Below are 20,763 nucleotides of genomic sequence, written 5' to 3' on the forward strand. Positions count from 1 at the left end.
AGGTAACAGCAGGAGAAAGTTTACTAAAGGCTTCACAAGACCTTCTGATCCGGCCTGTCCTCTTGCTACCCCCACTCCATCCCCCCCGTTCTCATCCCCCCAATCCCCCATCCTACCGAAGTTAGATCCGGCAGGTCGCCCAGAAAGAGATTTAAACTCGTGCCCAACGCGACCCAAAGTCCAATTTATGACGCGATCAAGAGCTGTTGGGGTACACAGGGTGGGTGGGAGGGCTAGGTTCGTGATTTGGTATACTTGTGTGAGCACTCGATAATTTGGGGGTGATTTAATGTGTACTCGCCCATAGACTGGCCTGTCTGTCATGCTCCATTGCTTGATTTGGTGGTACGTACTGTAATAAAAGTTTATATGAGTTTGATCAAATGAATGAATGTGTGTGTGTGTGTGTGGGAGGGAGAAGGGGGAGTTCTGTGATTCTGTTCTTAATTCCTGAGAGCAAACTATGTAAACAGGTTCCATAAGGGGCCATGAAACATAAGGAGAATCATCAACAGTTGCCGGTGAAACAGGCCAAACGCCGATTCACACATCAATAATGACACCGAAATTTTCGGCTGCACACAGGAAGCCAAACGATGCACATTAAAACCAAACTCACAAACCCCAACCAACCCTGCTGGTCACAGATGGATGAGGAAGAGTTAGCCTGGGTATGAGGGCCTCACTGGCATCGGTAGCGAATAAGAGAAAAAGTTGAGAGAGAGAGAGAGAGAGAGAGAGAGAGAGAGAGAGACTCCTTGGCCCTCCCCCCATCCACACACACACACACACACACACACACTAAAACAAACTTCTGTCCTAGCCGAGTACTTACAGTTTGATGAGAATGAGTCGTTCTGCCTCGGTATGAGGGCCATGACGGCGGAGTCCCTAACCCCGTAGTGGGCCAGGGTGTTGAGTCCTCGCCACCCCCCTGGACCAGTCACTGTGGTTCGGTCCTCGTCACTCAGCGTCACTCGTCCAGCCCGACCGTGACGCCATTCTGAGAGCACAGTGCAGGATGAATATCATTTGAGTGGAGGTTAAATATTAGTAGTGTATACAAGAATTTCTTAGAGGGTGTCCCATGAAATGCATGTCTAACTTTTCTTGGTCTCGTATGTAATGTTATATCAACAAGGGCCCAAACCTGTACCATTATAAGGCTACAATTACTGAAGACATTAAGGGTGAAAATGGTGTCCTTCATAACTTACATATACCGTCAGCAGTTATTTTAGCTCCGTAACAGTTGAGAAATGGATTCATGATGACAATGCATTTACAACTCAAAATTCGCCACCTGAAATTTGGCACAACGTAACACCCTGTATATTAAAGGGGAGGTATATACTGTAGGGCGAGGTGGGTACTGAAGAGAGATGAGTAATGGCAGGGGTGGGTACTGGAGGGGTATGTAGTCAGTTAGGTTCACTATCGATGGGAGTTGGGAGCAGTTACTGAAAGGGGGCTACTAGAGCGTGGGTTTGGAGAGGGAGTTCATTGTTGGAAGATAAGTCTGTTATTAGAGGAGGAGCTAAACTTTAGTTACCTAAGAGGAGTTTGGCTATTATTCAAGGTGAATTAAACGGTAGCGGGGGCTTATGAACTGGAACTGGAGGGAGGCAAGTATTGGCAGGATTATTTACTAATTGGAGTGAGTTCATTATTGCGTGGGGGCTAATTATGCCTACTGGAAAAGGGAGACAGGTACTGGAAGGGGAGGTAAGTAATGGAGAGGGAGGTATGTACTGAAGTGTAAAAGGCAAGTACTGGATTGGGGTGGCAATTACTGGAGAGGGGCAGAAAACATTGACAGGGAAGGTAATTAGTGGAGGGGGAAGTAAGTACTAGAAGGGTGAAGCAAGTATTGCTGGGTAAGTATTGGAGGGGTAAGGTACGTACTGGATGAAGTAAGGACTGGAAGGGGTGGTAAGTACTGGAGGGGGATGTGTGTACTGGACGGGGAGGTAAGTACAGGAATGGGAAATAGTGGTGGATGGGGAAGTAGGTATTTAAGGGAAGAGGTAAGTAAATACTGTAGAGGTGGTGGTAATCCTGCAAGGACTGAGGTATAAACAGTTTAAGTGCTGGAAAGAGTGGGGTAAATACTGCAAGGGTTGAGGTTTATAAGTACTGGAGAGGGGAGGTAATTACTGTACAGGTTGAGGTAAATGCTATGCTGCTCAAGTGGACATACACACTGAAGCGGATAAAGCAAATAATGCAGGAGTGGAGGCAAGTATGGGAGGGGTGGACGTACACGAATTGCAGCGAAGTAAGAGGAGAATTTTTATATATATATATATATATATATATATATATATATATATATATATATATATATATATATATATATATATCACTCTTTAATGCTGCTACTTGCTATAAAAGTAAAAACAATTAAAATAATACTTACAGACACTAGTATATAAAAAAAGAGTCATTAAATACTTTAGAAATAGTCTCTGACAGTAAAAAGTAAAATAATATTAAAATCTTTGTGAATAAATGCACAAATTCTGTTAAAGTCTTGGGGAATAGAGTTCCAAGTTTCAGATGATATTTTTTTAAATCCCAGTGATAACACCTCCTTCCTTCCTAAAGATAACCCACGCTACGTTTTATGGTTCACGCTTGTCTGGGAAACCGATAAAAATTACCAAAAGACTAAAATCAATAAAGGGAACGAAGAAAACCGGTGCTGTTATGGGGGGTCTGCCGTTTCACTTCTGTGGATGTGACCCGCCTCCCCCTCACAGACCAGGCCGTTGGCAATCACTAGACGCTCTCCGAAACAGAAAATGGAAGAAGAATTAGAAGAAAATGGAACCGCTTTGCTCCCTGGGTGACTAGTCTAATTCAAACTCCTGCGTGGGTGGACCTGGTGGCAATGAAAAAGAAGGGAACTCAAACGGAAAATTAAAGATGAGGATCAAAAGAAATGACGAAAAGGTAAAAGGAAACGACGAGGAAGTAATATGACCTGAAATACAGAAGAAACGTTGAATGCTGGTGAAATGGCAAGTGTAGAAATGAGACGGGGAAAAAAAAAAAAAAGGTAAACGCCTGCACGCTTACAGGGATAACTCACCTAGATCAACCTCATGGACGGAGGGACGGAGGGACTGCGGTGTGTTACGGTAGAGGGCATCCAAAATCTTGGCCTTCACTTGGCTGATGGTGTCGCAGTCCAGCACCTTCACCTGCACCTTCTCCTCATACTCCTCCGCGTACATCGTCAGTGTCTGTCGTTTGGGAAAGGTTGATGAAGGATTGGGGGAAAAATTGAGGGGTGAGAAATGAGAGGGAGAGGGATAACATATTTTAAATTAATTATCCAAGTACATAGTCTTACGTTATGGGTCTTAATTCAACTTGCTTCTAAGGTATACTGATCACAAAAATAAACACACTAAGGGATCTGAGTCGTTCTACTTAAGGGATGCACATGAAAAAACTCGTAATAGTGGGCTAGCAGAACAGTAGTGAAGCGGTACTGTGGTGGTGTGCCAGAGGAAGAGTGGAGGTGAGACAGGCTACTCGTGCACAAGGCTACTTTAGAGGCTACGGTGAGGAGAGATAAAAAAAAGAGTGACTCAAGACCTAAATACTAGAAGGTGCGGGTGTGGGGCCTTGGTGCCACGTGGGTAGCAGTAATCGTATTCTGAGTGGCATAGGTAGCTTCGTATCACCTCTTCCTTAGCGATATATTTTGCATATACACCTTAACATTCTCTGGTACGCTATACATACCGTTTCAATATCGACATAGCTTCCATTAATAACATACAAGAGGATACTTGGGAATAATGTACAGAATATATCGCTGATGAAAAAGAGCTACGAAATATCTAAAGTTACTTAGAATACGAGCTTGGCGGATGGGTGGCAATGGTAATGCGTGGCTCTGAGGGGCAAATGCAGCACCCTTCTACCCAGTTCCATCCAGCCCAAGCCTCCCAACACAGCAACACAGCACCCACACAAGTCGAGGAAAAGTACTACTATAAGAGAGGGACGGGAAGGGGGGCGGCAGGGCGCTGTTGTGTTTGCTGTAAGTGACTCAACAGCTCTCTGATCGCATCGTGTCCTCCTACTCCATGTCTCTCCCGCTTTAGTCACGCCTGGGCCTCTCACCACCACTCTACCTTTTACGTCTCACACCTACAGTTTACTCTGAGGATAATTTAAAAAAAAATATAAAAAATACTTCTGTAAGGGTCTCAGCGAGTCCGAAAGAGTGCGCTCTTCTACGTTACACCAACTGTGATATGAGATTTGTATTATCGACTATCTGCATCAGTGCGGCCTGCCAGCTTACGACTCCCTTGCCTACTATATGAAAACACATTGTAATCGTAAACCATCTGTTCTCGCATCGTTCATTTACTGTTACTTACACAATACAGAAATTACCAACATAAAGTAGGATTGTTCATTAGTAATATATATTTCTGTGAAGAGTCCCGTTGCTCAGTTTCTGTGACAAACTTATCTTACATAACTCCCACATGTTAGTAGGCAAGCAGTTAGGAGACAGCAAGCAGGCACCGCGTTGGCTAATCATCCGGCCCCTTGCACCCTCTAGTTAGTTTCCTTGAGGTAAGTGTGACAGGGCTTAGTTAAGGTCATTTGTTAGTACCTCTAGCTGGGTGCAGTGTTAGAAGAGGACCCCAGGAGATCATTGCACAGACCTAGCCGTGTTTGGATCCCCAATATCTTGTCAACCAGAGCAAGTGTCCCTTAATACTCCCTTGGTGTGTGTGTGTGTGTATCTGTGAGAATGTAGATGTGTTTATGTATATGCATGTGTGTGTGTATGTGAATTTAAGTTTGTGTATACACGGTAGGTGTGCGGCGCCCGAGGCATACATACACTGTAGGTGGTCTGGTAGGGAATTTTTTCATAGTGGGGGTCATCATGAAGCAGGTGGATGGTCTGCAAGGAGAGAACAGGAAGCCGATTACAGGCGAGTCACCAAGTGCACCCGAGGACCTCCGAACAGTTCCCAGGGGGCCGCTATGGTGTCACACGAGGACAGCTTTACACCGCCCCCGGGGGACATCCACAGTGACTCCCTGACGGACCCGTGCAGCAGCATCCCCGAAAACAGCTGTGGCGTACCTGGCGAGCGGGTTGGTGCCAGGCAAGAGGGAGTTGGGGAAGTCCCTCTCCCTGTCACACACGACTTCACCACAGTCTCACCACCTCACAACAGTTTTACAGGCGAGTCTGGAGTCTTTTTCTCAAAGTTAAATTTCAACAGTATTTTAGTTTTTACTTTCAAGGTAAATCACTTGGATTACCTTACTATTATAGTTTTTCCTCAAGGCAAATCACTTGGATCATCTTACTATTTTTTTTTTCTTAATTCTAAACACACAGTGCCTGTTAGAGTGCCACACAAGGGAAGACTTTTAAGTACAAGCTGTGCGGCAGCCTGTGTGTATGGATTTTATTTGCACCCCGCCACACATTCATCATAGAACAGTCATCAACTAACAGGACATGTCATTACAACAGGCTAACGGGCATGCAGTATAATAAGTGATACAAATTGAAGGTAAATATGTTAAAAAAAAAAAAAAGTCAGTGCTCATCGTCCTCACCGGAGCAGAACCGCCTAGCTGGATGGGAAGGGGTTTTAGAATGTGCAGATTGGGTGCTACATCGGTCGGTGATGCAGAAGATATACTCATTTTACGGTACCGTACTAAATCCCCAATGTTCCTTTATTATTCAAACGGTCGCTCAAATATTTCCCGCAAACATGGAACTGCTTCTGAATAACACGCTTTTAAGCTGCTTTTATACTCTATCCGTTCCTGACTTCTGTTACATGATCCAAGATCTGGCAATGCTGCGTCAATACAGTCATCAGATGTTCACATCACTGCTGGGGTTTCATTATATATTCTAACATTGCTGTCAAGTCCGATGCTCATCAATTCCTCTCAAAATTCTGACCTGAACTCTATAGATTTCTCTCCGTCCCTTTTGTTTCAAACTGCTCCCCCTGATTGATAAGCAAACCCGTCTCCATGGAAATTAATTCAGTTCTTCTTCGTCGGCAGAATAATTCTCCAATATTTTCTCGTGGAAAGGACGGGGTAATACACATTCACCCTCCCCCCCTCCCCCGCGTCATTTGCGTCATCCATCTCATCTTTCCCCACCATCTCTACTCCCAGCTTCCTCTTCCCTCTCATTCCTTCTCCATCTTCTTACTCCCCTATATCCTCCTCCACATTCTCTACTACTTGCCACCTCTCTCTTCTCATTTTCTTCCCCCTTTGGTTTCGATTATCCATCATGCAATAAATCTCCCGTTCCTTTAAGACCTTTCCTCTTCTCAGACCAGTCTTTTTTTTTTTTCTCCCCTTTCTGAACAGTCCTCTTCTTCCTTCCTTTCACGGCATCTTTGTCCCTCCCCCTCTTGTCATGCCTTCAATCACTCGGGAATTTCCCTTTTTTACACCACTTTTCACCCTCCCCTATATTACCCCATTCTCGCCTTTTCTGCTAACCCTCTTCTTTCACCCTTTGTCCTCAGTTTCCCCAATTACCGTCCCACTTATTTTTTTTCCCCTACTGCCTGCTTCCCGCAATGGTTTATATTCTTCCAAAATACTGTCTTTAAATCTTATACTTTCCCTAATTCTGCGGCAATGCAAATCCCACTGTCTATTCTTGTGAACCCTCACTTCTCTTTTCCCTCGTGTGACTTTACCTTTTTTCTCACTATAACCAACGTCATACATATTTTCTTCATATCCCTTATGACTTTGGTTCGTCCTTTCACAACTTTCCTTATTTCCTCCTTAGTTCTGATATCACGCATCCCTCACTTTCTTTCAACATGTCTGGGTTTCTCCAAGTCTACTTTTTACCCTCCACCTGACAAAGTCTGAGGAGGGTGTTGTTATCTCTGGGAACGATAGGTGTCCACCCGAAGAGATGGGCGGCACGAAGGCTGACTGGGCGTAGTGATTTCGTTTCCCCGCCAGAACCCAAAAGTATTTAATAGTCATGAAATTTCACATAGTTATGTGTCTTATAGTGAACTGGTGCCTTTCGATAGGCAGAATGCTCCGTCAAAAGTTTTTTTTTTTTTTTTAAATAAAGAAAAAATAAAATTTTTTCCAAATTTCAATGCCAGTTGCGCAAGGAATCTGAAGGGCCCAGGTTGTGTGTCCTCAAGGCGTTCTCCTTACGCCCACCTTTAAACGAAAAGACTGATGGGGTGAGGGCCGTTATGCGCTTGGTTGGGTGTGCAGGGAGGAGGGAGGGGAATATGTGCTTGGTGGTCAGATGGAGGGTTGCAACTGCGTAGCATTGCCTATGGTTACTGCCTCATATTTAATGCCCCATCCTTTACTTCTTTGCCTCTCATCTTCTAGTATTGCACTTCTTTATCTCTTCTTTATTTTTCCATTATCACTGAATTCCACACGTCCTTCCTAATTGCCCCCATCTTTTCTTGTAAAGCCCATCATTTTCCCGCAATGTCTGTTTTCCCTCATTTCGTATCATGTTTCATCTTTTCTCTACCAACACACCGTCACTTCTCTCTCTTCCTTTCCTCGACAGTCCGGTATCTCATGGTTTTCTCTGTGTCCCTTCACTTTGGTAATATCCTTCCCCTTCACTCTCTCTCCTTATCTATCTTTCTCCTTACCACAATACCCACTTGTTTTTCTGCAGTGTCCATGTCTCCCAACTTTTCTTCCGATTTTTCTCGTCTTTTCAGTGTCCTCACTTTCTCCATCCCCATTTCATTTTTCTGCTAATCACAACATCCTTTCCATTCTCCAATGTCCGAAGCCTCCCGCTACTTCTTTCAGCGTGTTTCATCTCGCTATATCCTTCCCCCACACTTCCTTCGCTCCTATTCCCTCGTTCCCCCTGCCACTACTACTCCCTCTTCCAGCCTTTAATATCCAAGGCCCCCCCAACCTTTCCTTTCAACGTCTCTCACCTCGCTGTGTCCTTCCCCTCACTTTCTCCATCCCTTTTTCCTCTCTCCCTTCGCCACTACTCCTTCTTTCATTCCTCCAATGTCCCCCATCTTTTCCTTCGATGTCCCCTGCGCCTAGCTCGCTCTCCCCTCCTCTCCCGGGTCCATTTGAGCTCTCGGTCTCCCTGGCTCATTGATTATGCAATTTAGCGAGATGGGTCAATTTTTCACCAGCTGCTCCACACGCCACCTGTGAATTGGGGTTCGACACGCAAGAGGAGAGAAACGACGAGGAAAATGAAAAACCACAAAAGAGGCGCTGTGCAGAAAATGGAAAGGCCCAAGACTGAATACAATCAATACAATAACAAGGAGACGCTGCTGGACATCGACGCTAAAATGAGTTTACGAAATTACAGACTGGCACCACGTGAATTATGTAAAATGTCGATCACTTTTCCAAGGAAAAAATATGCGGAACTTCTATCAGGCAATTTCCGCCGGAGAAAGGAGAAATAAACTGAATATTCTAGGATAATAAAGGTTCAAACAAATTCTAAAACTAAATACATTCCTATAGGAATGCCAATGACAAACCTGAAAGATCTGATTCCCCCCCCCCCCCAAAAAAAAAAAAAATGCAGTCAAAATAATCATTTACTTTACAAACTCGAGATGCTTTATTATCCATATAACAAACTGGATTCTCAGTGCGTCAAACAGGTCACAAAAGTAAGCACGTCAATCTGAAGCTACTAAAATTCACTAACATCAAGGAAAGACAATAAAGTAAAAGTATATAAGTAAAAACCTATCGCCTTAGGGGGGAAAAAAAACTAGTCAGAGTCAAGCACCTTCGAAAGAATATGGAGGGGTAATGAATTCACTCCCTGACCTCAGCTTTGTGCAAATGGGCGGCTGGTGAGATGGATAGGGAGGTGTACTAGTAGGTAGGTGGCTGAGAGTGGGAGTTGGATATTAAGGCATGTGTTGATAAGGTGACGAGAAGTTTGGGGAAAGGTAAACAGAAGGTTGGGGAGAGATGGAGAGATGGGTGGGAAATAGAAGGAAAGGATAAAAAAAAAAAGTAGGGTAGTAATATGAATGGAGAGGGGGAAGAAAGGATAGAGCATGGACGGAGAAATAATATCGGAAGTGAAAAGCAAGAAGATATTTGGAGAAAGGGAACGGTAGGAGGTTAGGAGGGAAGATGGCGACAAGACTGGGGTAGGAAAAGGGTGGAGTTAACGATGGCGAGGTGGAATGAAGGTTAGGAAGAAGGCTGCGGAGGGTAGGGAGAAGACTGTGGAGGAAAATGGTGAGGAATGAACCTTGAGGAAAAGGAGAGGAGGGTAGAAAGAGGACTGGCGAAAGGAGAAGTGTAATGAAATAAGAAAGAGTACAATTTTGTGGGTTGAGGAACGTAGGTATGTGGTGGGGATAAGAGACAGTTGCCATGGTGCAGCATATGACAGTGGGTGGAGAACTGTTGTAGGTGAGTGGATAGGCCTACGCGATACAAGGTGGTGCGAAAGTGATAAGTAGTGGGTCTTAAGTGCAGTAGCTAGGTAGGTGGTGAATGTCTGCGTATAAGTGGTAGGTGGTAGGGACTAAACAGTAACTGGAGGAGATTAAGTAGTAAATGGTTGAGCGCTGAGGGTAAGGGATCAAAGTTATTCACGGTGAGCACATAGAAGAGTGAAGAGTAGAAAGTAAACCAAGTGTAAATGATACCAAACAAAATAATAAATAGTATGCGAAAATAAATATGCGTAAAGACGGTGAAGAGTAAAAAATATGCCACGAGAAAATTAAAGCAAAGCCAAAATAATAAAGTGAGTGAAAATAAAGGAATAGGCATAGGGAGGTAATGGAATAACAGGAAAGACGCGAATGGATGTGGAGGGGAAAAGCTAAGAAAGGAACTGTGAAGAGGAAAAAGGAAGGTCATGGCGGTATGATGAAAGAGAAATAAGACTTACTGATGGGAAAAATGTGGCTAAGACTAGGAAGGAAAGAAAGGGAGAAAACTTGAGGTGGATAAGAGAAAGGTTACATTCAGGAATGAATACACTGGAGGAAATCAAAAGAACGATAAGGGTGAGGCGTGAAAATAGATATGAAAATAGGGAATGGTGTCAGAAAGCGAATGGAAAGACAAGGAATGAGAAAAAAAAGATAGGGAATGAAAAAGAAAAAAAAGAGGAGGGAGGACAGACAAAGGGCGAAGAGAGTAGTGAGGGAAAAAGAGAGAGAGAGAGAGAGAGAGAGAGAGAGAGAGAGAGAGAGAGACCGGAGATAAGGTAAAGAGGGCGGCAAAGGGAGGGGAGCCATGGAAGAGGAAGACTGATGGGGAGATATGATGAAGAGGGTAGTGATGGAGTGAGGGAGAGAGGGGTGTGACAAGGAGAGATTTAGTAGGCTGGAGGGTGTGGTAGAGGATCTGAATAAGAATGGCCAAAATGGCACTGATAGAATAGGGTTATAAGCTGTGTGTGGTAGGGATGTGTGACAGACTGATAAAAGTGTGGTTAGGGAATACCGCTGAGGTGTATGGTTGAGAAGTGTGGCACTGGTATGATAATGTGAGAAATAAAATTGTTCTATATGGACGTGGAAGGACTGTGGTCGAAATGTGTGCACTGCAACTCATGCAGTTACAAAAAGCATTGGTGTCTACAGCTATGGTATTGGTAGTAATGTGGTGTGAATGTAACACTGCAAAAGGTATGAGTAGGAACATGGCAGCCTCCGAAAATACATTAAGACAGTGTTTCTAGGGGTGTGGTTTGAGATACGAGAGAGAAATAAATTTAATCCTATTTAATCCTATGAAGAAGTCGCCAGGGATATGACCGTGGAATTAAGTTAAGAGATGGGGGGTCAGTCACGAATGTGGCCGACAGGATGTGTGGCCGCTCCCAAGCCAGAAGGATATGGCTGCGGAAGTAGTCAGTAGTATGAGAGCTCGGGGATGTGGTCCCATTCTCCCCTCAAAAAAATAAACATAACACGTTCCTGACGATGTCCCAACAAAGTCAATACGGAGCTGAATCAGGCTTGGAAGTAGTACAAATTAAAACAAACAGACGAGATAATACAATAAGACACGATATATGGAAAATAATTGACGTGGCCGTTGGACGTGGTCAGTGATATAGGTCCAATAGAGGGTGTTATGGAGGGTGTGGTGTGTTTTCCATCAACTCTCTATCCCAAACGCTACACAGTCCTTCCGCTGATCGTCTCCGTAACGACCCGCTCATCTCTCATTGCCGCCCATTTCTCAAGGCCGGGGGAGATGGTCAGATATTATTATTGATGCTGGCGGGCCTAATGCTGGGGAAGATGTGGGGGACTTGCGGGAAGAAGGGATGGGAAAGAATGGACGTGAGAGGAGGGAAGGAAAAGGATGTAAGTGAATGTAGCACAGGAAGTAGGCAAAGGAGTTGGGGAAAGTAGGAAAGGGGGAAGGAAAGTTGAAGAGGGTAAAGAGAGAAGGAAAATGGGATGGGGAGAGAGAAAGTGAAACGAAGAGAAAGACAAGGACAGAGGAAGGGAAGGGAAGGGAAGGGAAGGGCAGACAAAAGTAAGGCAAGAGGAAGGGCAGAAGAAACATAGAGCACAGGAAGAAGAAAAGTGGATGGAACAGACGAAGTAAGGAAAAGGGGAAAGGAGGAGGAGGGGGAATGGAGAAGCGGGAAAGGAGGAAAGAGGGAAGGAGGGCCACCAGGAAAGGGGAAGGAACAAACAGAATGGGGAAGCAGCAATGACAAGAAGAGCAGGAAAGGAAACGACAACAAGTACGGAATGTGGGAGCTGAGGGAAAAGGGGAGAGAGAACGGAGAGAAAGAGAAAGAGAGAGAGAGAGAGAGAGAGAGAGAGAGAGATATGGGAAGAAAGGAGGGGGGGATGAGATAGAGATGCATTAGCAAGGCATTAGGAGTACAGTGAACGTTATGGTAAGGGAGGCTAGGGTAAATGAGGCGGTGATAAGAGATGATGGAGGAGGAAATGGAGAGAAGCAGGGTGGACAGGGTGGGGAACACATGGGGGAAAAACTGAATTGGACGTAGGTGACAAGGGATAGCACACGCGCGTGCAAGCACAAACATGCGTTATGAAAATTAAGATATCTGACCTAAAAACTACGTAAGTATATATATATATATATATATATATATATATATATATATATATATATATATATATTGAGAGAGAGAGAGAGAGAGAGAGAGTACACCAACAAATATAAACTTGGTAATTGGATATCCATGAAATGAGACGAAGCATTAACACTGATCATCAGGAAGCGAAGAAAATTGTACAGAGAACAGAAGTGGAGAAATATGAAGACATGAACATCTATATTAGGTTATCACTACACGCCACCTCCTCCAATATGAGAGGTCTTCCTTAATGTAAATAGTGTCAGAGCAGCATCCATCCATCCGCCCATATTTTATCCAATCCTTCCCTGCCCTTTTAGGAGCGTAGAAATCCAAGGCTAGACCACCTGGTCCCGAGATTTAAACCAAAGTTGACAGGTCCCTCGATCCTGAGTGACAATGTGAACAACAAACTTCAACCTCGCCTTGGATATAAACTCTTCTGAGCCACAACCGGCTGCAGCACCATAACCCGGTATACCATCATGCGTCCATTTGGTTTTATGGTTACCAAAGAATGCAGTAGTTGGTTTCCTGGTTTAAAGAAATTCATCTCCCTTGTCACTTAGTGAAGAGACACCTGTAAGCAGCACTATAACAAGTGAATGAAGGATTAACCCATCGCTCACTGATTATCTTATCCGTCCAGTGAGGCGGATCTTTTCTCTACTTGGGAACATCCCATCAATGTTGACTTGGCGTACCGGGTGGAACTGGTATCAATGAAGACTAGTTTATGATTGATAACGGTATCAATTGGTGATGGTCATTAGTGGTAGTAAGAAAAACCTACAAGTTGTATCACTTGATAATCCTCAGCCCTTTCTTTCAACCTAGTTTTCTCCCTTTTATACCATTTGCATTAATAATTACCGATGTTCCCTCGTTTTTCCTTCACTTCAATCTCAGTCCATTTCAATTCCACCCAATAAATTTTAGATACTACGTTTTTCATATTTACTTTCCTACACTCATGTTCCTCTATATATTTCAACTCTAGCTTGACTTCTATAGTAATCTGTCGCTCTATGCCACTTACAACACTACCTTAGCTTACATACCATAGCTATATCTATCACACTTCACTCACACTGCCCCTTCTCCCTCTACTTACTAGCTTTCCCCTGGCTATTCCTGTTACTCAACCCTTTACCTTATTCCACTCACAATGTTCCTGCCTGCTTACAGCCCACAAGGTCTCTTATCTATTTCCCCTCTTTTTTCATCCACTTCTTTTCCCACCATCCTATCTCGCTTTCCCTTTCTCCTCCCTCTCGGCCCGCCCCTACTCACTTCCTACCACTTCCACTCCTCACCCAATCCACTACTCACCCCTCTCACCCCATCCACTACTCACCCCTCTCACTCTATCCGCTACTCACCCCTCTCGTCCTATCCACTACTCATCCCTCTCGCCCCATCCACTACTCTTCCTTCTCACTCCGACCCAACTCACCCATCACGCCGCACCCCCTTCTCTCGCTGTATTCCCCCTCCATTCAACTTCCAACCCTCCCGCCCAGTTACTCCTCATTCAAACCCTAATTCTTCCCTAACTTTCTCATCTATCCTCATTCTCCTAAACTATTTTAATTCAAACACATTCCCTTACCTTCTTCCATTTGCGAACCTAATCCCAAACTACGCCATCCCATCCTTCTCCAGTCCGCCCATCCCTCTCCCACCAAGCCTTCCATTCTATAATACATTTAAATCCCCTGACTGCCTTACGACCTACGCTTGACCAATCAGCGGCCGGCCTGATGTAAATACTCCCCCGGTCAGTCCCGATTGAGATACGAGGGACTGGAGGCGAGATTAGATTGGACGGGAAGAGACGTGGGAGGAGACAAACGAGGGAAAGAGACGAGACAGGCGAGAGAAGGTAAACTAGACATGAAATAGACGTGGGAACCGAGAAAGGGTGAAATCAGAGAGGAGAGAAAAAGTTAGCAGAGGATGTAAATCGGGAGACGGACAGGTAAGAGAAAGGAAGAGGCGGACAAAAGGGAGGGAGAAGTCAGTGAAGGAGAGGCACGTCAGAGGAGAGACTGCAAGCAAGAGAACGAGTTAAGGTATTGCTTTTATCTCTCCACTAGACTCCTGCCTCGTCAGAGTCAAGTGTAGTGACGTTTGTGTGAGGGAGGAGGTGGAGGGCAGTAAGATGGGGAGGGAGAAGGTGGAGGGGAGGGAGGAGGTGGAGGGAAGGGGTAGAGGGTGAGATGGTGAGAGAGGAGGAGGAGGGTCATGAGATGGGCAGGGAGGAGGTGGAGGGTCGTGAGATGGGAAGGGAGGAGGTGGAGGGTCGTGAGATGGGAAGGGAGGAGGTGGAGGGTCGTGAGATGGGAAGGGAGGAGGTGGAGGGTCGTGAGATGGGAAGGGAGGAGGTGGAGGGTCATGAGATGGGCAGGAAGGAGGTGGAGGGTCATGAGATGGGCAGGAAGGAGGTGGAGGGTCATGAGATGGGAAGGGAGGAGGTGGAGGGTCGTGAGATGGGCAGAAAGGAGGTGGAGGGTCGTGAGATGGGCAGGGAGGAGGTGGAGGGTCGTGAGATGGAGAGGGAGGCAGTGTATGTAAATTAATGTTAGCCTTCCCCTCAAAAATATAATATATATATATATATATATATATATATATATATATATATATATATATATATATATATATTCTCAAAAGTTATTCACATATACAGGTAGTCAGTAGTTTATATATCATGATGCAGTGTGGTTGTACAGTATTATTATGTAAATAGTCTGTCGCACAATACATCAGACAAACTCTCTTACGAGTTAATGCAGGCAGTTCAGAAAGCTATCAATTATACTATCCAGTAAACCTGACAACGTAGTATATCACCTTGGCCACATTTTGGTTTACCTCGCGACCATTATTACTTACTCAGGGACTGGCCATGGTCGGGTAAATTCGCTCCCCTAACAAGCAGCAATGATGTCCAATAATTTATGAAAACAACAGTATGCATTCACCTGACGGAAATGAGGCCACAATAATATAAATAGTCTACTTTGCGACCATAAGGTATGACTAAGCTTAAAGTTCCCCAAATATCTAGAATCTGCCGTGCATTAGAGCTGTCAAGATAAATGAAGATACCTCTGAATGATACACGTTTTTATGGAACATCATTTACACAAGTATGTATGTAAATATATAAAGAAGTCGACTCCCATCGCTTTCCTTGTACACTCAAGCATACAGCCTCTCCAACAAATTTGTGGGTGTATAATGCAGGGTAAATACTATGGAAGGTGGTGGGTCACAAAACTGCACGACACCATCCACATTACTGCACCAAACCCATCACACTACAGTACCACTCACGGCAGCAGCACCACATGCAACACCGACCACACCCCCACTTAACCACACCCACACCATCACACCTACACATATCACTCATCGACCACACCCATTACAGTTCCATACTTGGTCGTCCCAGGTGTCACAGCCAACAATGACAACCACGACCAACACAAGCACCACCACAGCCAACATATACACAAATCACATCTTGAATATAACCATTAAATTTTTCGGCAAGTATCATCATCTCTTCTCACCTAAAAATGCTTCCTAAAAGGTTTATAATAATTTTTTATCATTTCATTTCAATGGTCACTCACAGCAGCCGTTATGTTATAAGCAGATGAGCAAATGGTGGGGCTTAAGCGATAAAGGCGTAGCGATCACAAAACAGGAAAGTCTTGGGTGACTGCACTCCACATTTTCGTTTGCAATTTTAAGAGTATATATTTTTTTCTGCCGTTTCTGTGATTACACTCCACAAGAAATTCCTGTTTTCCACTACCGTTACTCATGAAAACTAAGTCTTCCCGTTATCAGTATTGATTGAAACGTAGCAAACTGCATCACTGGTCCACACGCAGTTTCACCAGAATAACATCGCAATCGCTTCACGCCAAGATTGGTTAAAGACTCAAATTTTCTAATGCAATTACCCTTTTTCTTCAGTTATTTTTGATACCCCCAACAGCATTCATCAGTTGGAGGTAATGTCTTCACCTCGCACCCATTTTCCATATCTATTTCCTTCCCTTCTTTTTCAAACCCCTTCCCGGCTTCTCTCTACGCCCTTCCAACTCCCCTCTCTCTTATTTCCGCTCCCCATCTTTTTCCCATCGCCTGTTCTCTCTCTCCCATCTTCCTCCCCCATCTCTATCTTCCTTCCCCTTCTTCATTCCTCTCTTTCCTAGCTTTATTCCCCACCTCCCCATCTCACTACCCCACTTCCTCATCACTTTTCCTGCACGTCATCTCTCCAATCTTCCTTCCCCACTCTCCCGTTTTGCCCTTTCTCTATGGGATCCCCTTTCCCTTTATTTTTCCATCTGCCAAACTTTTCCTTTATTTTCCCCATTTCCTTCCAACCCCATGTTCCTTTCCCATTTCTTTTCCATCCAAACCACCTTATAGCCGTTCAATCAGCCACCTAAAATCGCTGTAAAGGAAGCACAAGCCACGCACACCGACCCCTTTAGAAAGCAGTGGCCGCCCCGCAAGCACCACACGCAAGCACCCTTCGCAAGCACCTACGAACCCTTCCTTTTGTAAGGCCGGTAACCCTCCACTCCTAACATTAGTATCAGGAAACTCACACGACTAAAGAAACCCACATGACTAAAGAAACCTCGCACCAATTATTGTAAAAAAAAATCTATATTAAACGTGGGTTCCTATTTACTGCATATGAAACAGTATAAGTATTTGCATTTGCTTGTATGAACAATATATTTCTTAGGTCACGTGGGTTACTGCAGGAAAATCGCACCTAGAGTAAGGCAGCGTTATATTTCTACTTGTCACATGGGTTACTGCAATACAAAAACGCCCCCCTTCCTCTCTAAGCTATTCCAGGCGGTTCTCTTCCTAGTGGGATACTCTTACTCCCTACACAAATGATCAAAGGAACTATGCAAACATCATCAAGTGTACAGTAGATATAAAATGCAATCTGAGATACCTATTATGAATACAATTTCCAGAATTTTGTTTTTAAAAATGGTTGGGGCATTTGTGATTTTGACATTTTTTTATTACACAAAATTAGTTGCCTCAAGCCAAAATCATAAGTTAAAAAAGTGCTTCGTACGAAATAAAAAAAAGAGTCACTGCATCAAACATTCACACTCAACACAAAGAAAACAGGGTAGATGGATGAACTGATGGTATGGTGGATGGGTGAACTGAATGCAACGATAAAATGAATACATGAATGAAACACAGACAAACGAGAAATGGACGAATGGCTGAAATAGGCGGCAGAGTGATACGGACTGAAACAATAAATGGACTGCTTGGAACTGGATGATGGAATGAGCATATACATTTTCTGGAAATTGTAACAGAAACGGATGGAATGAATGTATGCATGCGTGTGACTGATAAAAAAAAAAAAAAAAAAAAAAAAAAAAAAAAAAGAGAGAGAGAGAGAGAGAGAGAGAGAGAGAGAGAGAGAGAGAGAGAGAAAAGTGTAAGACTGGACGAAAAATAATTTATGAAAATGACAATGTGACAAAATGAAAGGACATGAAGACAACCGAGTGACAGGATAAGAAAGAAAATAAAAGTATAAATGAAACAAGACGAATTATTAAAACATGAAAGGGGACGGTTAATGATGAACACAATGTAACCGGATGAAAGGGTATGATGTAAGAAGACTGAGCGCGACAAGATGGATATCAATGAAAATGAATTAACGAATGAGTGAGGTGTGGCAGGTAATATAATGAATGTGACCGGATGACACGAGGTGAATGGGTATGAAGATTTATTATACAATGAATGTGACAGGATGTGATGCGGTGAACGGGAGAACGTCAAGATGAAGGGGCTGGAACACTCACCACGGGGCTAAATTCGACCTGCTCCCTAAGAAGTCGCTCCTCGGACAGTGAGTATCGGGCATCGTGCGTGATGGCGTCCACGGGGCCCTTCTCTACCTGGTGCTTGATTGCCTTGAACAGCAGGAACAGCGCCGTGCCGGAGTCCTCCTGAAGGTGTTGAAGGGAGGAGTGATGAAAGGAGTCAGCACTTCCCAACATTAAGTAATATTATTGTAATAAAAGCTAATGCGTTCGCCCACGAAGGTGTATCGCCCGCCATAAAATATATATATATATATAAATATATATTTATTTTTATATATTTATATATATATATTTATATTTATATATCAGTAACCCTTTGGCAAACGGTAGTACTGTATATCACCACAGCTTCGCCAAAATCGAAAAAAAAAAAAAAAAAAAAAAAAAATCTTAGGATTTTGCTGTTTACTCCAGTTAAGTTAAATATCACGCTAGGATTCCCAAGTCTAATGCCATGGGGTATTATGTTGAAGGTCATTGAGTATAACATGCTTTTGAAGAATTTCTAGTAGTTATTCTTCAAACAGCCGTTCTCTTCGTTGAGGGTAAGATAGAAATGGTGAATAATGTGAAGCTAAATGAAAAAGTATTTCTTGCAAAATCCTGTGGCAAAATGAGGCATATCATCGCAGCTTCGCCAAAATTATTAACAAGACATTTATCCCAAGAAACTGCCTACAAAGTCTGGACAGAATTTGCCCCCTTCATTTTGAGATACTTTGGTAACAGCCAGACACACACACAGAAGTTGACGATTACATTATCGCCTCACTAGGCGGGCGATAATTACAAACTAGTTCATTCAATTATATGTTTTGTTATTCAGCCGTTAAGTAAATAAGGGTTGATATTCAAAGAATACAAAATTCCTCCGTCGACTGCACCAGCATGGACAAAAGTTCTGCTATTAACATATTCCTTCATACTGAAAATTAGACACAGCAGTAAAGGTTATAAAAAACATATGGGTAACCAACCGTTCATTTACTAACTACTATAATCTTCAACCCTATTCCCTTACCTTAAGATAATTATACATGCAGAGAGCCATCCAGTTGGTGAGCATCTTCTCCACGACGCTCTCGGTCCGGCGCAGCATGAGTTGTGGGTGTTTGGTCGAGGCGGCGTTGGCTACCAGGCGAACCATCAGACAGCGCATCACCTCCGTCAGATACTCCATGCGGCCCATCTGCAGCACCGTCACCAAGGAGGCCACGTTCACCCTGAGGGGTAACGAGGTGGTGATACGGTTGGAACGGAGAGAGTGAAGAGGGGAAAGGAAAAGATGGCATGGGGACGGAAGCAGAAGGAGGGGTGCAAAGGGGATGATGACAGTGGGGAAAGGGAGAGATGAAATACAGGTAGAGAAGGGAGATGGTGATAGAAGTGGAAGGGAGGAATGACATGGGAAGGGAGATGGTGAGATAGGTTAAACGGTGGTGGTGAGATGGGGAGGTATATGGTGATGAGAAGCAGGGACACAGAGGTGGAGGGAAAGGAGGAAAGGGAGGGATGAGATGAGGGAGGAACGGATGAGATGAAGGGGGAGGGGGGGAGATAGGGGAGGGGGGGAGATAGGGGAGGGGGGGAGATAGGGGAGGGGGAGATAGGGGAGGGAGATGGTGGGAGGAAGAGAGGAAAGAGGGGGGAGGGAGAGAAAGAGAGGTGGTAGGAGAGAGAGAAATCAAGGAGGTAGAAGGGCGAAAAGGGAGGTAATGGGAGGGGGGGAAATGGCGGTGATGGGAGGAATAGGGATGTGGTGGGAGGCATAGGGTGGTGGTGGGGATAGGAAAGGAAGGTAGTAGGGAAGGAGGGAATGGATGAGGAGGAATGGGACTAGGGAGACGAAGAGGAGAATGGGAGTTGATGACAGGGAGGAACGTGGGGAGGTGCGAGTGGAAGAAATGGAAGGAGGTGAGTGAAGAGAAAGGGGAGGAGACGCAAAATGGGAAAGGTGGTAGTGAGAGCGGAAGTGGGAAAAGTGAAAAGTAAGAGTAGGGTGCTGAGGGAAATGGAAAGAGATTAATGAGGAAACGTGAGGGAAGGTGGGGAACAAGATAGGGTGGTGAGGAAAGGACAAGAGGTGCGGGTGGGTAATGGAATGAAGAGTGGTGAGGCGAGAAGGAGAGGAAGGAAGAGTGGGGTGATGAGGGACTGGAGTAATCTGGTGTGGGAGAGTGGGGTGATGAGGGACTGGGGTGATTTGCGGTGAAGAGTGAGGTATTCTGGGGTGGAAGAGTGGGGTAATAAGGGGGAAAGAGAGATAGTGAGGAGGGGGGGAGAGTGAGGTGGTGAGGGGGGAAAGAGTTAGGTGGTGAGGGGGGAAAGAGTGAGGTGGTGAGGGGGGAAAGAGTGAGGTGGTGAGGGGGGAAAGAGTGAGGTGGTAACGGGGCAAGAGTGGGGTAGTAACGGGGCAAGAGTGGGGTGGTAACGGGGCAAGAGTGGGGTGGTAACGGGGCAAGAGTGGGGTGGTAACGGGGCAAGAGTGGGGTGGTAACGGGGCAAGAGTGGGGTGGTAACGGGGCAAGAGTGTGGTGGTAACGGGGCAAGAGTGGGGTGGTAATGGGGTATGAGGAGAGTACAGTAGGGTGGTAAGGGGGGAAACAGTGAAGTGGGATGGAGGGAGTAGTGAGTGGGAAAGAGTAGGGTAATGAGGGGAGTGTGCTGGGTGGTGAGGGGAAAGTTAGGTGATGGGGTGGGAAGACTGGGGAAGAAGGGGGA

At 44.7% G+C, this 20,763-nt stretch overlaps 1 protein-coding gene across 1 annotated transcript in view; it reads right to left on the reverse strand.

The window, feature by feature from the left end:
* The window catches only part of LOC145413547 (plexin-B-like), an 889,679-nt gene that overhangs the window by 24,175 nt on the left and 844,741 nt on the right, over nt 1-20,763 (reverse strand). The window contains exons 12-16 of the mRNA XM_080283243.1: nt 19,064-19,265; nt 18,019-18,165; nt 4,880-4,942; nt 3,095-3,248; nt 836-1,003 (exon numbers count right to left, since the gene is read on the reverse strand). Coding sequence (XP_080139369.1) covers nt 836-1,003; nt 3,095-3,248; nt 4,880-4,942; nt 18,019-18,165; nt 19,064-19,265 — 734 coding nt within the window. The remainder of the gene's footprint in view (nt 1-835; nt 1,004-3,094; nt 3,249-4,879; nt 4,943-18,018; nt 18,166-19,063; nt 19,266-20,763) is intronic.

This window comes from Coenobita brevimanus, chromosome 96 (assembly GCF_032717465.1).
Source record: "Coenobita brevimanus isolate Jiangsu-jjx chromosome 96, ASM3271746v2, whole genome shotgun sequence".
NCBI classification, from domain to species: domain Eukaryota; kingdom Metazoa; phylum Arthropoda; class Malacostraca; order Decapoda; family Coenobitidae; genus Coenobita; species Coenobita brevimanus.